Genomic DNA, 14775 nt, shown 5'->3' on the forward strand with positions numbered 1-14775 from the left:
TCTTACTCATTATGTTAAAAATCTAAAAAAAAATAATTTAAAATTATATTATAAATTATTATATACTTATTGCTTAAAACACAGTAAGTAGGTACATAATTACATGAACATATTTTATTGTTAGTTTATAAATTAAATTAATTTGATTGTTATAAAGTAACTATATTTTAAAAATTATTTTAATCCTATATTTCTTTCTAAATAATAACAATACTAACTTGTATTATTTTCCTCTGAATTTGCCGTAACGTAAGTCATAAGTGTCACTTTGAAGGCCAGCGCTAGACTTTTTGCCGCCACTATAAAATATAAATAATACGAGTACTGTCTGCTAAATTCAAGAAAATTTATGTATTTATGAAGTAAATAAATTACTTACCTAAATTATCTGAATAGCTGATTTGTAATGACATCACTTGTTTAACTAGCTTACTAGCACGCAGTACGATGTGTATCGTCAGAGAGACAGTTACAAAATGTTTTCATCGTGGCCAATCCCAAAAAATGCCATTGTTCATTAAGTCCAAACAATGGTGGTCGAATTCTAACAACTGGTCAACAATGCGAACTTTGATAAGCAGTTCTCGATAATCAGTTCTCAACAATTATTTGTTATTATTAAAGTTTAACATTATAAAATTAACAAAAATAATATAAAACTCATATCCTGGCTAAATAGCCACATGGCCGCCGAAAACCGTATAGTCCCTTCGCGTTCTCCTGCCCTTCCCTAGCTTGTTGTGCATTCTTTCCAAAAATCGGGACTTTTTTAAAACGCCACGGGACACAGGACAAATTGTTAAAAATCGGGACTGTCCCACCAAAAGCAGGACGTCTCGTCACCATACCCTTAGGGGATGTCAGAGAGCTGGTTTCAGCCCGATTCCCACAGGCCAGGCCAAGGGACCCCACCGGTGCACGTGCACCAGGCCTCTAGTTATTAATAACGAACTACAACGTTCACTAATAACTAATTACTATAAATGTGTTGTATTCATTTCCCTTACACGCCTTACGCACAGGCGCACCATTTCTCTCCACTAATACTACCAGTGAATTGCCACGTGATTAGACTTGTACTGACTTGTTTGGTGTGCGCAACAGGAAATACTTAACTTTCAGAGAACGAGAATAGGTTTATTTGCGTTACACTTATTAATTTGTGCAGTTATTCAGTGTCTGGTAAGTTAATGTTCAATAAAAAATATTAATTTTTTAAAAACGTTATTTTCGCCCTGGCCCCTTTGGCTCAGTGGATAGAGCGTCGGCCTGCGGACTGAAGGGTCCCAGGTTCGATTCTGGTCAAGGGCACATGCCCGGGTTGCGGGCTTGATCCCTTTGTGGGGCGTGCAGGAGGCAGCCAATCAATGATTCTCTCTCATCATTGATGTTTCTACTGGCATCTCCCTCTCCCTTCCTCTCTGAAATCAATAAAAACATATATTTTTTAAATGTTTATGTTAATAATTACTTATTTATTTCAGCCCTTTGTATTCAGCATGTCTCTATTGAAATAAACCTACGCTTCTATGAAAATTGAAGCTTTTGTTTTTTGCGGCCCACATAAACTTAAACCTTATTTGGCCCGTGTTAGCCTTTGAGTTTGACATACTTGCTCTAGAACTTCACCTCTAACCACTGCCTCTACATCAGCAGTTCTCAACCTGTGGGTTGCAACCCCTTTGGGAATCAAACGACCCTTTCACAGGGGTCGCCTAAGACATCCTGCCTATCAGATATTTACATTATGATTCATAACAGTAGCAAAATTACAGTTATGAAGTAGCAACGAAAATAATTTTATGGTTGGGGGTCACCACAACATGAGGAACTGTATTCAAGGGTCACGGCATTAGGAAGGTTGAGAACCACTGCTCTACATGTATACTCTAGGCTTGATTACTACTACAAAATTCCTTCAGTACTCAGATATCAACTCATCAGGAAGCCTAGTATATCCAGCTTCAGGCCAGGTTGTGTCTCATCTGAGCTCCCACAACCCTCTGAGATTTCCTAGTTGTACTATATACTATCTTCTATTTTGTTCTTCCTCCTTGTTAGTCTCAGAAAGTGGAAACCCTATATTATCCCCAATGCTTAGTTTAGTGCCTGGGACAGAGAAGACATTAGCAAATATATTTATTGAATGAAGTCAGATTTCCATCACACCCATGCCCTCATGTGACTATAGGCAGCCACAAACACCAAGCACAGACACAGACACCCACTTCACACAGGTTAACCCCCAACCCTGTCCCAGGTCCAATATACTCACACCCAGTGAGGTCACTGAGGGGTTTTTATTTGTACTTACTTTGCTATAAAGTGTTGCTGAGGTAGAGCCAACTGTCCAAAGCTGGCAAGGAACACAGGGACCCAGGGAAAGGAGAGCCAGGGTCCTGGGATGTGGTGCAGGGCCTCTCAGTTATCCATATAAACAATTAATAAATTGGGCAATAAATACAGGGTGCACAAGGTTGGAGGGACAGGCAGAGAAGGTTGCAAAGGGTGAGAGGCTACATGTCCCTGGGGAATGAAGGGGTACAGAGTTGGGCATGGACCCAGAGCCTCATTACCCCGGTCCTCCCAGATCAATTTAGGACATATGGAGCAGAGAGGGTTTCAGTCGAAAGGCATCAAGAAAAGAGAAGATGCCCCGCTTTCGAGGGGCAGCCCCTGCACCTCCAACCCCTCCTTTGAGTAGGGGGAGAGGCAGGGGACCTCCTGGGGAGTCCACAGAGCTGGTCCGCTTGAGTCGCAGGCGGGCACGGGCCTGGGCACCCCAGGCCTTGCCTCGAGATGCAGAAGCCACAAGACACTTCTGGTACTGAACCTAGGGAGAACGGGTATGTGAGGATCCAGCTCTTTTCTGTCTCGGACTCCCTGACAGCTTCTGCAGGGCCGGGGACTGGCCAAGGTTTCAGTCTGATATAAGGCTTGTAGTCCACCACATCTACAGCATTCCCAGGTAGCTCGAGAACAAAAACATAGCCCTAGCTGGTTTGGCTCAGTGGATAGAGCGTCGGCCTGTGGACTGAAGGGTCCCGGGTTCGATTCCGGCCAAGGGCACATGCCTGGGTTGTAGGCTCGATCCCCAGTGGGGCGGCGGGGGGCGGGGGGGGGGAGGGGGGTGCAGGAGGCAGCCAATCAATGATTCTCATCATTGATGCTTCTGTCTCTCCCTCTTCCTTCCTCTCTGAAATCAATAAATATGTATTTTTAAAAAAGAAAACATAACACTTGACATTTACTGAGCACTTAGGGGGCTGGACACTGTGCTAAATGCTTTGTATAATGTAACAATCCAATTATTTACCAGGTGTTATTATCCTCATTTTACAAATGAGGAAATTGAGATTTTGAGAGAATGCATGACTTGCCCAAGGTCACCTAGCCAAAAAATGGTAGAATTGAGATTCAAATCTAGTCTGTCTGACTGCAGACCTGTGCTCTTAATATCTCTCTCTCTCTCTCTCTCTCTCTCTCTCTCTCTCTCTCTCTCTTTCTCTCTCTCTCTGGAGTAGACTAGCCCCTAGCAGAGTGGATTCCCTAGTCAAGGAGGTCTTCCACTCAAACTCCATTCCCCGTGCAGCTGCCCCAATCTTCTCTCATTTGAATTCAGTAGTCCTCAATGGTCTTCCTACTTCTTGTGTCTTCCAAATCTTTCACCTACACTATAGCTTAAGGGGTCTTCCTAATCTGCAAACCTGATTTCACTGTCCTGCTCAAAACTTTTCAATGGCTCAGAATGCCTCCGGGCAAAATGAACTCATCACCCTGACCTATAAGTTCTTCCATGTCCTGGTTTCTGCCATTTTTTTCTGCCCCCGTCACTCCATCCCACCTAGCATTCCAGATACACTAGAGTCTCTCAGATACACTACCTAACATCTCTCACCTTCACAGCTGGAGTTCCCTGTACTTGGCACGCCTTCTGTCCTACTCCTCCTCACCTAGCTAACTTCTTCCTTGGACCTTCACCTCTCCACTTCCAATCACCTCTTACAGGTAGACTTCTTGAGCCCCTGAACGGACCTTCTCCACTATCCTGTAGTGTACAACTTCTTTCTGGTCTGTCTCTGCTTTAACCTAAGGCCATGCATGCCCTCTATACCACTGAATTACCAGGGTCAGGTACGGTCCCTGCAGGCATTCATATATTTGTTGAGTGAGTGAGTAAACTGAAGAGTGGGAGCATTCCGTACTTAAATGCCCACAGATATCAGGAAGTAACCTAAATGAAAAAAAAGGAAAGACAATACCCAACTGATAAGGCACAGCCCCTACACAATTCCAGCCCAATGTTGAAATGTATGCATGTGGACCCAGTGTTAGAGATTCTGATAGTTTAAGAAAAACAGGAATAGCAATTATTGTGTGAAATGTCCTGGCAACTCATTAAAATTTATTCAAAAGAGCATGAGGGCCAAATAAAATACTAAGAATCATGGTCAACCCTGGTATCAAGGGTTTGTGATTTCTGGAAAGGCTGCCAATCTTGAGCCCCAATCACCAGTACAGAGCAGCTGCAGGGCCACCCCACCCACCCTCCCACCCCTAACTCACCATGCAAGCAGCCTGCACAGCTTCGGAGAGTCCCCCCGCATGGGGCTGGCACCAGAAGGCTGCGCACTGGAAGCTCTGACGGCCCAGGTCAGCAATGAGGCCAAAGGTGTGCGGGTCACGGCCGACACCAATAAAGGTCACAAGGCGCACAGGGCACTGCCACAGTGGCTCCTCCTCTGCGTCAGCCTCTGCCTGTGCACCAGGCCTAGTCACTAGAGGGCTCGGCACAGGTGGGCCCACTGAGCTCTGTCCAAGAGCAAGCAATGACACCCAGCATCCCTGCCCACCCTGCCACAGCCCCCAACTTCACCTTCTGGTACCTGAATGGGATGTGCAGTCATGAAAGAGTCAGACACACTGAGCGTGGCGGGGACCCAGGCATCCCGGTCCCCTCGGGTGGTGAGGATGCCGATGGCCTCGTTCAGCACATCCATTCCTGGGGGGACATACCCACTATGCTGTCTCCCAGACATAAGAAGGAAGGAATTTGCAGGGAGTGTCTAGGCCCCTCTCACTGTCTTGGAATTCAGAGAGATGAAAAGAGAATACCTGGGGCTGGGCTCAGAATCCTGAGTTGGGAAAGGTAGTACATCCGGGCTCTACAGGGCCATGGAAGCACGCTGAGAAACTGGTAGATCCCACCTCACCCACCTTCCCCTTGCCGTAGCAGCCCACCACCCCCTCCAGCCTGCTCAGTCCTCACCCATGGCTTTGGTGACTGGCAGGGTCCCCATATACAGTGCCTGGTACTTCTGAGCAGCTTGGCTCACCGCATCCAGCAGCTCCGCTGAAATACACACAGCATGTTGGCCTGCATGCTCTGTCAACAACCCCTCGCCCCACCCTTCTGAGAGAGCTGGAGCTAGCAGAAGATAGGAGAAAAGACCATGGCTGTGCCTCCAATTCAGGGCTTGGATTCCTGGAGCCAGAAGTCCCATATCTCCAAGGAAGTACTAAGTAACCAGGACCCCCTCCCATCTTTCACGAAAATAGTCTGTTGCTGCAACACAGGACCTCCCTCCCCATACCTTGCCTCGGCAGATCTTCAGGGGAGATGGTGTCTAGGGAACAACAAGGGGAATCACCACTGACCCCTACTCGCTCTGACAAGATCTGAAACAAAATGCAGCTAGCTTGAGGCACGGGGAGAAGGGAATCAATACCACCCTGCCCCAACCACCCTGGCAGCTTCAGACCCAGCTCCGTCCCACATGCCCTACCCCACCCCTGGCCCTTACCTGAGCACAGAGCCCATGTAGGGCACTGGCAATGGCCTTGGCAGGGACATCACAGCGAAACACATGGCACTTGAGCATACAGCTGTCTTTGTCACCCGCCACAAAAGCGAAGTCCCTGGCAGGTCAGAGATGGGGCTGGGGTAGAGACTGGGTAGGGGCAGTCTGCAGAGGCTAGAAAGTCAGGCAAGGGATATGGGAAGGGCGGACAGGGAAGTCAGGGCTGGGGCTCAAGGCACCTGGCTGTCACTCACCTATCACTGTTCCGGAAGCATGTGGGAGCACAGGAGAGAATCAGCTCAGCCTCTCAGGCTCTCCCCCACCTGTCCCTGCTGAGCGGGGCCCACCCTCCCCAACCAGGGCTGCACAGGCAGGGAAGGCAGAGCTTGGATCCATGTCAGAGGATCTGTGTCCAAGGGTTTAAGTACAAGGGATCAGCATCCGTGGGGAACACAGCCTGCAGTATGTGGAAGGAGCCACTTTCACTTGAGGGAATGTTGGGGTCCTCACCGGCCCTTGGAGCTGCCCACACCCCATACACGGATGTGCACCAGAGGCTGGCAGTGGATCAGGCTGTGGTCCAGGGGATTCACCAGGCTCATGGCATCCTTCTTCAGGATCATTAGCATGTTCTGGCCCTGCCAAGGACAGAGGGCAGCACAGAGCTCAGATGAAGGTGGTTGCCATGGGGAACAGACAATTCAGAGACAACCACCTCTACTGGACCCTGAGCTGAATCCTTGAAGGGCTGGCTAGCTCACCTCGCCCCAGGCACCCGCTGGGGGCTGGCTCCGGCTGCGGGTCTGGGCCAGCTGCTGGATGCAGTTACTGACTGCAATACTGCTCTTCCCTGGTACCAGGTCCTCTTCGGGTACCTCTACCCAGCCCAGAGAGCGGACTGCAAAGCACTGACAGGGTAGGAGAAAGGACAGAAGGGCCCTAAGTGAGTAGAGGCGGGGTAGGGTAAAAGATGCCACAGGCTGCACACATACCAACCCCCTGATACCCCCTCCCTTGATCATCTCTGCTCAGCCCAATCCCACCCCTGACCTTTCCCTTGGGGCCTTCCCCAATGCCATGGGCTGGCCCTCAGGCCCAAGTCACTACCTTAGCCCCTGGTTCCATGCTCTGGATGTAGGATTCCTCACCATACCAGGACAGAGAGTTACTGGAACAGAGCAGAGCTGGTAAGGGACCACACTTCCTACAGAAGGGACACGTGAGGCACAGACTACTTGATAGGCAAAAGGTGTGGGATAAGACCCAGAATATAAAGTCCCAAATATAAAACCAGAGCAGGGACAGCCCAGGACATACTAAACAAATGTAACATAAAGAGTATGACTTAGAATCTGAGGGAAAATTCAGGGCACAGGACATAGAATAAAAGTTGTAAACATCGAGCAGGGTTCAAAATGTGAACCAGAGCTCCAAATGGGGACAAGAGACCCTAGAACAGGACAGGAATCTCCATGGACAGATCCCAGGACAGTGCCCAAGGTCTAGAACATGGTAAGTCAGGATGCAGAATACGGAAAAGAACATGTGGCAAAAGACAGAGCTTGGAACTAGACCAAAACTCAAAATACTGAGTCAAAACATGAGTCAGAGTTCAGAACCTGAGCTGGAAAGCAGACTGAAGATCCAGCTGCATCTCTGAGGGCCATGGAACCCCCAGCCTTTCATTTGGCCTGGCCTGGCCTATCCCTGTTACCTCCGGTCCAGTGAGCTCTCCAGGCTGGAGAAGGATCTCCCCTTGGGGGGCCGAAGTCCCCAAATCCCTTCCGTCCTCTGCAGAGAGGGGGCTAAGTCAGTGCAGCAGCAGGCTAGGTCCACACATGGGCTCAGGCCCCCTCCTCACACTCCACCTACCGTGCCTGGGTCCTCTGCATCTCCTGGCTCCCAGGTTGGGCGCTGCCACTGGGTACTACCGCTTGGTACGTGCCAATAGTAAGTACCTGCAGCATCGTGGATCTTTCTCCAGCCAGGGGGCAGGCCTGGCTCTCCCTCCAGACTCTGGTCTCCCCACAAGTCATCTACAGGAACACGGAATGAGGAGGGGGAACACAGGATTGGAGAAGGAGGGCATATTTGTGGCTTCAGAATAAACACCTTGTCAACCCTTATGCTGGAGGTCCAGGCAGACGGTTCAGGCTCCCAATCTTGGATATTATTACAGTGCAAAGATCAGGGTTCATTTGCACCCTGGTTCTCACCCCAGGACGTACCCTCCTCCCTGTGTTTGAGCCTTGGGGTAGCCCTTCACCTTCCCCCTTCCCCTCTCAATTCCCGGTCCTCCCTCCCATCGGACCCCTCCGTGCACACCATCGCAGTTGACCAGAATTATGGCCAGCATGTAATCCTTGCCCAGCATAGCCCCGACCGCGTCCCCGCCGGCCTCTGCCGGCCTGCACTCTCAGCCCAGCTCGACCTCTGGAGCTGCTGCGCCGACAAGCCCAGCCTCTCTGCGCCGGAGTCAGCCGGGCCGGCGGACGCCACACAAATACGGGGCGGGACAGGGGCCGTCCCGGTGTTGAAATATGACCGGAGGAGCAGCGCCGCTCGCCGAGAGGTGGCGCACGTGAACAGGCGTCAGGATCCCCAAGTGGATGCGCGTTCTGGCGTGGGGACGGGGGAGGAGCGCCGAGGCCAGCGCACCAGCCGACACCACACGCAACGATGAGCTCATCAAGCCGCGGATGACCCACCAGGCGAAAGTGCGCCGGGCTCTCGCGCGCACCTGTGAGAGCAGCGCGCCCAGGTCGTGTGCGCGCGCACGCGCAGCTGAGAACCGAGAGGAGGAGTCACGTGGGCGTATCTGTGGGCAGAAGACCGCCGGAGCTCGGCTGCCAAGAAAGCGTCTCTAGCCCTGCTGGCGTGGCTCAGGGTTGAGCGTGGACCTGCGAACCAGGAGGTTACCCTCGGATTCCTGGTCAGAGCACATGCCGGGGTTGCAGACTGGATCCCTAGTGTGGGGACTGTGGGAGGCAGCCAATCAATGATTCTCTCTCATCGTTGATGTTTCTATCTCTCTCTCTTCCTCTCTGAAATAAATAAATATATTTCTGTATACATTTTAAAAAAAAAAAATTTTAAGAAAGCGCCTCCAACCTTTCAAAAAAAAAAAATTGTCCCGGAAGTGCCTCCGCCCTCAGTAATGATGGGCACTTGGTTTGAGGGGGCGGGGCTGCGCCTGCGCAGCAAGCTCCACGGGGGGAAGATGGCGGATGACAAGGTGAGTGACCGTGGGGGTGCTCTACAGTCGGGGTGGTATTCACACGGTTTTAGTCCTGGGGAAAAGACAACGCATGGTGGGGATGCCCCTTGCTTTCTCTGCGGGCGGACTTTTGCTCACGTCGGCGGCCTCAACAGTGGGGAGTAGATTGGCGGAGCACCACAGGAGGCAGACAGCTGAGGAACCTCCAGGTTTCCCCTCTGGGGTCCATCTCAGTACCTAGTTTCTCACATTCAAGCCCTTCCACTCTGACACACTCCTGACTGCTTCATCCCCTAGCCCTGGGAATTTCCCCTCCCAGAGACACCTTGTTTCACATTCATACTGACACACACTCATTCAAACACTCACTGGCACACACACTGAAGTTCATACTTTATGCAGTCAAAATCACTCAGTTCCTGTCTTACAGACAGCCGTTTCCCGCGCGAGCATGCATAGGCACACATTCAGTTAGGGGTGGCCTTGGGTGGGGAAGGGGGGAGAAGTCCTGGCAGAAACCAGGTTTACCTCCAAATTGTCCAGGGAGCTGCCTTGGGCCATTATTTGTTTACCTTTGATCTGAAAGCTCAGCACCACTCACACATTTACTAAGTACTTGCTAGTCCCTGCATTAGGACTTGGGACTCAGTAGACAAGACAGACTGGTCTCCACTTCCACGTAGCTTATAATCAAGTCATTAGCATTTTCCTGATCGATGTAATTTAAGGTCCCCTGGCTGCCCTTCCCGCCTTCCCTACACACTGCTTGCTATATGAAGTTCTGTAAGTTACTGGTGCACATCACATCTGTCCCCCCCCTTCCTGGCCCCAGTGTGAATTCTCTCATTTTCAATGCCCTTTTTTCCTTTACAATGTCATCTCAGGAAGGTATTAATGTGAAGAGGTTTCACAGGCTCAACCCATCCCACCTCCTCCCCAGCCTCTGATAGACTTGAGCAGGGGATGGGGCTAGGTCAGTCTGCTGGAGCCAGTCTCTCCCTTTCCATAGGACTCTTTGCCCAAGCTTAAGGACCTGGCCTTTCTCAAGAACCAGCTAGAGCGCCTTCAGCAGCGTGTGGAAGACGAAGTCAGAAGTGGTGTGGGCCAGGTAACACTGCATCTGACGCCACCCCCTTTAGGCTTCACTGCTCAATATGCTTTTGAATGGGTGGTAGAGATTTATTCAGCAAATGGTTATTGAGGGCCTGTTCTCTGTGACTTCAAGGAAAGTTTCCCTGAGAAAATGGCACTTGATCTGGGATCTTAAATAGGAGTTAACTAGGTGAAGGGGGAGGAGGGGACATTCCAGGAAGATGGAAAAACGTGTTCCGTGTTCTTGTGGTGGGAAGTAGCATGATGAACATGGAGGTGAAAGCAGTTCAGTTTGGCCGCAGTAGTGGGAGAGCATGCCAGGAAATGAGAAGCAAGCAGGGTCAGATTCTTCTGTGGCCTTGTGGCAGTAGGGTTCTGTGTTTGGAGCCTCCTAGCCCCAGGGTTCTGAGATTATGTGATCAGAACTCCTAGGTTATTTTTCTGCCTCCAGAACCTTGAGAAAATCTTTGAGAGAATACTACAACTTTCCAGAGTAAGAAGGAGCAGGGGATGGCATGCTCTCAGCCCAGACCAAGTAGCTCCTGGTTAGAGAAAGGGAGAACCTACTGAGTTTCCTCCTGAATCTTCTTCCACAGGATGGCTCGCTCTTGTCCTCCCCATTCCTCAAAGGCTTCCTGGCTGGCTATGTGGTGGCCAAACTGAGGGCATCAGCGGTATTGGGCTTTGCTGTGGGCACCTGCACTGGCATTTATGCAGCTCAGGCATATGCTGTGCCCAATGTGGAGAAGACAATAAGGGACTACCTGCGGTCGCTGCGAAAAGGGCCCGACTAGCTCTGGATCCTGTGGGGGAGGCAGGATGAGAAGCCGGGGCCTGCAGGTGGAGGCCTTTCGACCACAGACACCATATCTGGCTTCCCTGGCTGTCACCCAATTGCCGTCTCCAAGTTTCCTGCCACCTTCATCCTTGTTTCCCTTCCTGCAGAGGGTGGATAGTGGCTCATCAGCCAGCACCCTCGATACCTCCTTCCCTCCCTGACCCCATGGGACTGATCCCAAGACTGTGGCTTCTGAGGCCACCAGACCCTTTCCCACCCTGAGTGTGGAGTTTGCAGCTGACGATGTACCACGGCTCCTGCCTCCTGGGAGCCAACTCCGTATCTTGAGTCTCCTCAAACGTGTCACAATCCTCACTGCCCCTTGTTAGTTACACAGGCCACCCAGGGTCTGGTGTGGGCATGAGTGTAGAGGACGGGGGAGTGCCAGGCCTGGGCCGTCCCAGCCAGGCCCGCTGGACCTTGATGCTACTCCTGTCCACTGCCATGTATGGTGCCCACGCACCATTGTTGGCACTGTGCCACGTGGATGGCCGAGTGCCCTTCCGACCCTCCTCAGCTGTGCTGCTGACCGAGCTGACCAAGCTACTGTTGTGCGCCTTCTCCCTCCTAGTAGGCTGGCAAGCATGGCCCCGGGGGGGCCCGCCCTGGCGCCAGGCTGCCCCCTTTGCACTACCAGCCTTGCTCTATGGCGCCAACAATAACCTGGTGATCTATCTTCAACGATACATGGACCCCAGCACCTACCAGGTCCTGAGCAATCTCAAGATTGGAAGCACGGCCCTGTTCTACTGCCTCTGCCTCCGGCGCCGCCTCTCTGCACGCCAGGGCTTAGCGCTGCTGCTTCTGATGGCAGCGGGGGCCTGCTATGCAGCTGGTGGCCTCCAGGACCCTGGGAACACCCTCCCCGGATCCCCTCCCGCAGCTAAGGCTGGCCCCATGCCCCTGCATATCACTCCACTAGGACTGCTGCTCCTCATCCTGTACTGCCTCATCTCAGGCTTGTCCTCTGTGTACACAGAGCTGCTCATGAAGCGACAGCGGCTGCCCCTGGCACTTCAGAACCTCTTCCTCTACACGTTTGGTGTGCTCCTGAATCTAGGTCTGCATGCAGGTGGCGGCCCCGGCCCGGGCCTCCTGGAGGGCTTCTCAGGATGGGCAGCGCTCGTGGTGCTCAGCCAGGCACTAAATGGACTGCTCATGTCGGCTGTCATGAAGCACGGCAGCAGCATCACACGCCTCTTTGTGGTGTCCTGCTCACTGGTGGTCAACGCCGTGCTCTCAGCAGCTCTGCTGCGGCTGCAGCTCCCAGCTGCCTTCTTCCTGGCCACACTGCTCATTGGCCTGGCTGTGCACCTGTACTATGGTAGCCACTAGCCCCTGACCACTTCCACCTTGACTCCTGACCCTGGAGATTGGGCGTTACCATCAGAGCCACCTCCTCGCTCCCTTTCCCTCAGCAGCCCTGTAACAAGTGCCTTGTGAGAAAAGCTGGGGAAGTGAGAGCAACCAGATGGGTGGATGAAGGTATACCCCTGAGAGACTTGTGGAGTGGGTTTGGTTACGGAAACTGGAAACTCTTAAACATCACCCTCCCTCCCCGCCCCCAAGTTCTTCCAGACTAGGGAATTAAGGGAGCATCAATACCTAGACCTGAGAAATGACCCCATCTCTGATGGAACAGGTTCCCTGTCTTATCCTGCATGAATTCAGTTGCCCCCTTCCCCACCCCTGTCCTACAGGAAAGCCCAATTGCCGCAGATTCCACACCCATCACCTTGGCCATTCTGCTGAGCTCCCGTAGCTCCAGGATCGCCTGGAGACAGTGCATCCCTGCTCCCTCCACAGTGCTGCTCTCCACACCCAGCCTTTGTTCTGGAAACCCCAGAGGGGCTGGGCTTGGCTCATCTCAGGAAATGTTTCCCCTGGGCTCTGGCTTATACTCCTGATCTCTCTACTCACCCAAAGAGCCTCTTGAAGCCCAATGCCCCCTCTACAGCTCTTAGGAGTTACCGTTCTAGGTCCTGCCCCTGCCTAGCAGTGTCCCACCTCCCAACAGCCACAGAAGCTCTGCACAGAGTGTCCTGGGACCAGCACAGGGAAACTTGTACAGCTCAATCAATGTCAGACTGCATAAGCAATAAAATAAGGTCTTAATAAAGCATTCTGGAGTGTAGGCGATTCCTACAATCAATCATGATTGTCTTGTGTCTTCTGTGTTGCATAGCTCCTCTCAAACAATTTCATTCCCCTGGTGCCCTTAGTATCTTAATCCTGGGGTAACAAAGACTAGGAGAAAAGGCTGTTTTCTCCTTCACTGTTGCCAGAAACATAATTTCCTCTGAGGGTTCCATGGAGCCAAGACTGTTCTCCGTCACAGAACTTTTGAAACTTTCCTGAAGCGTGAAACTTGGGTGCTGGGGAATTTGGAAGCATCTTGGGAATAGAAGACACTAGGCCCAACAGGACAAACTAGACTGTAAGCCAGAGAACTCTTCAGGACTCAATGTGGTTATGATTCTTGTTTCCTCTGGACCCCTCACTGATACTCCTGCCTGTCATCTGATCTCATGGCCGGAGGAATGTCAGGCCCTGCTACCATGGAAGAATACCTGGTAAACTTGTTTTTAAAAAGTCCCAGACAGCCGAAACCGGGTTGGCTCAGTGGATAGAGCGTCGGTCTGCGGACTGAAGGGTCCCAGGTTCGATTCCGGTCAAGGGCATATACCTTGGTTGCAGGCACATCCCCAGTAGAGGGTGTGCCGGAGGCAGCTGATCCATGTTTCTCTCTCATCGATGTTTCTAACTCTCTATCCCTCTCCCTTCCTCTCTGTAAAAAAAAATCAATAAAATATATATATATATTTTTTAAAAGTCCCAGATATATTGAAGCAGAATCTTAGTGAGTGGGGTTAGGGAATCTTTTTTTTTTCCTCCTTTTTTAAAAAAAAAAAATTTTTTAATTGATTTCAGAGAGGAAGGGAGAGGGAGAAAGATATAAACATCAATGATGAGAATCATTGATTGAATCGTGGGGCTCGAACCTACAACTCAGGCATATGCCCTGACCAGGAATTGAACTGTGACCTCCTGGTTCATAGGTTGGTGCTCAACCACTGAGCCACACCAACTGGGCTTTTTTTTTTTTTTTTTAAGCAGCTTCCTAGGTGACTGATGCACTGCAGTTTGTGAACACTGCTATCTGCTGTGTAGAGCTATAGCAAACTAGACCTGAATTTGAACGCTGTCACTTACTAGCTGACTGTCCTTGGGCATATATTTAACCTCTCCTAGCTTTAGTTGCCTTAGCTCAGAAATGGGGTCAATGGTACCTTACAATTATTTTGGGTAGTAGAAAAGGCTAAATGAAATAATGGATATTAGGTGGTTAGCTGGGACTGGTACAATGAAACCTGGTTAGTGATGGTATTAATTATAATGAAGGTTAGCTTGGTTATTGTGTTCCAACTTCCTCTTCCTTCTTTAAGACACTTAAGAATAAGGAGGGCCCTAGCCGGTTTGGCTTCATGGATAGAGCATCAGCCTGCGGACTAAAGAGTCCTGGGTTTGATTCCAGTCAAGGGTAGTCAGGGTTGCAGGCTCAAGCCCTGGCCCTGGTCAGGACACGCGCAGGAGGCAACCAATGGATGTGTCTCTCACATAGATGTTTCTCTCAACCTCCCTTCCATTCTCTAAAAATCAATGGAAAAATATCCTTGGGTGAGGATTAACAACAAAGAGTAAGGAGAGAGGGTCCTGGCTGGGTAGCTCCATTGATTAGAGCATTGTCTTGATATGCCAAGATTGCAGGTTCAATTCCCCGTCAGGACACATACAAGAATCAATCAATGAATGCATAAATAAGTGGA

At 50.8% G+C, this 14775-nt stretch overlaps 3 protein-coding genes across 5 annotated transcripts; 2 read left to right on the top strand and 1 right to left on the bottom strand.

Moving 5' to 3' along the window:
• Positions 1 to 145: 145 nt before the first annotated feature.
• APBB3 (amyloid beta precursor protein binding family B member 3) lies at positions 146 to 8834 on the bottom strand. 3 transcript variants are annotated; one of them, XM_079772318.1, is made up of 12 exons: positions 8127 to 8830; positions 7674 to 7837; positions 7516 to 7592; positions 6909 to 7005; positions 6563 to 6709; positions 6312 to 6439; positions 5805 to 5919; positions 5595 to 5679; positions 5270 to 5353; positions 4887 to 5002; positions 4567 to 4758; positions 146 to 2833 (listed from the first exon to the last, which is right to left on the bottom strand). In XM_079772318.1, exons 1-12 carry the CDS (start codon positions 8173 to 8175, stop codon positions 2597 to 2599), a joined length of 1491 nt encoding a protein of 496 aa, XP_079628444.1. In that variant the 5' UTR covers positions 8176 to 8830; the 3' UTR covers positions 146 to 2596. The 3 variants fall into 3 exon arrangements, with proteins under 3 accessions (XP_079628444.1, XP_079628445.1, XP_079628446.1); XM_079772319.1 differs by having other exon boundaries at positions 6909 to 6969; positions 8127 to 8827; XM_079772320.1 differs by having other exon boundaries at positions 2710 to 4234; positions 8127 to 8834.
• A 154-nt stretch (positions 8835 to 8988) lies between these two features.
• On the top strand, positions 8989 to 10904 carry LOC307100029 (SLC35A4 upstream microprotein; the record flags this gene model as incomplete). Its single annotated transcript, XM_079772322.1, has 3 exons — positions 8989 to 9036; positions 10028 to 10126; positions 10707 to 10904. The coding sequence occupies exons 1-3, from the start codon at positions 9022 to 9024 to the stop codon at positions 10902 to 10904; spliced, it is 312 nt and encodes a 103-aa protein (XP_079628448.1). The 5' UTR covers positions 8989 to 9021.
• Positions 10905 to 11297: 393 nt separating this feature from the next.
• SLC35A4 (solute carrier family 35 member A4) lies at positions 11298 to 13158 on the top strand. Its single transcript, XM_079772321.1, has one exon. The coding sequence runs from the start codon at positions 11309 to 11311 to the stop codon at positions 12281 to 12283; it is 975 nt and encodes a 324-aa protein (XP_079628447.1). The 5' UTR covers positions 11298 to 11308; the 3' UTR covers positions 12284 to 13158.
• Positions 13159 to 14775: the final 1617 nt, after the last annotated feature.

Source organism: Cnephaeus nilssonii (assembly GCF_951640355.1).
Source record: "Cnephaeus nilssonii genome assembly, chromosome: 5".
Lineage (NCBI taxonomy): Eukaryota > Metazoa > Chordata > Mammalia > Chiroptera > Vespertilionidae > Cnephaeus > Cnephaeus nilssonii.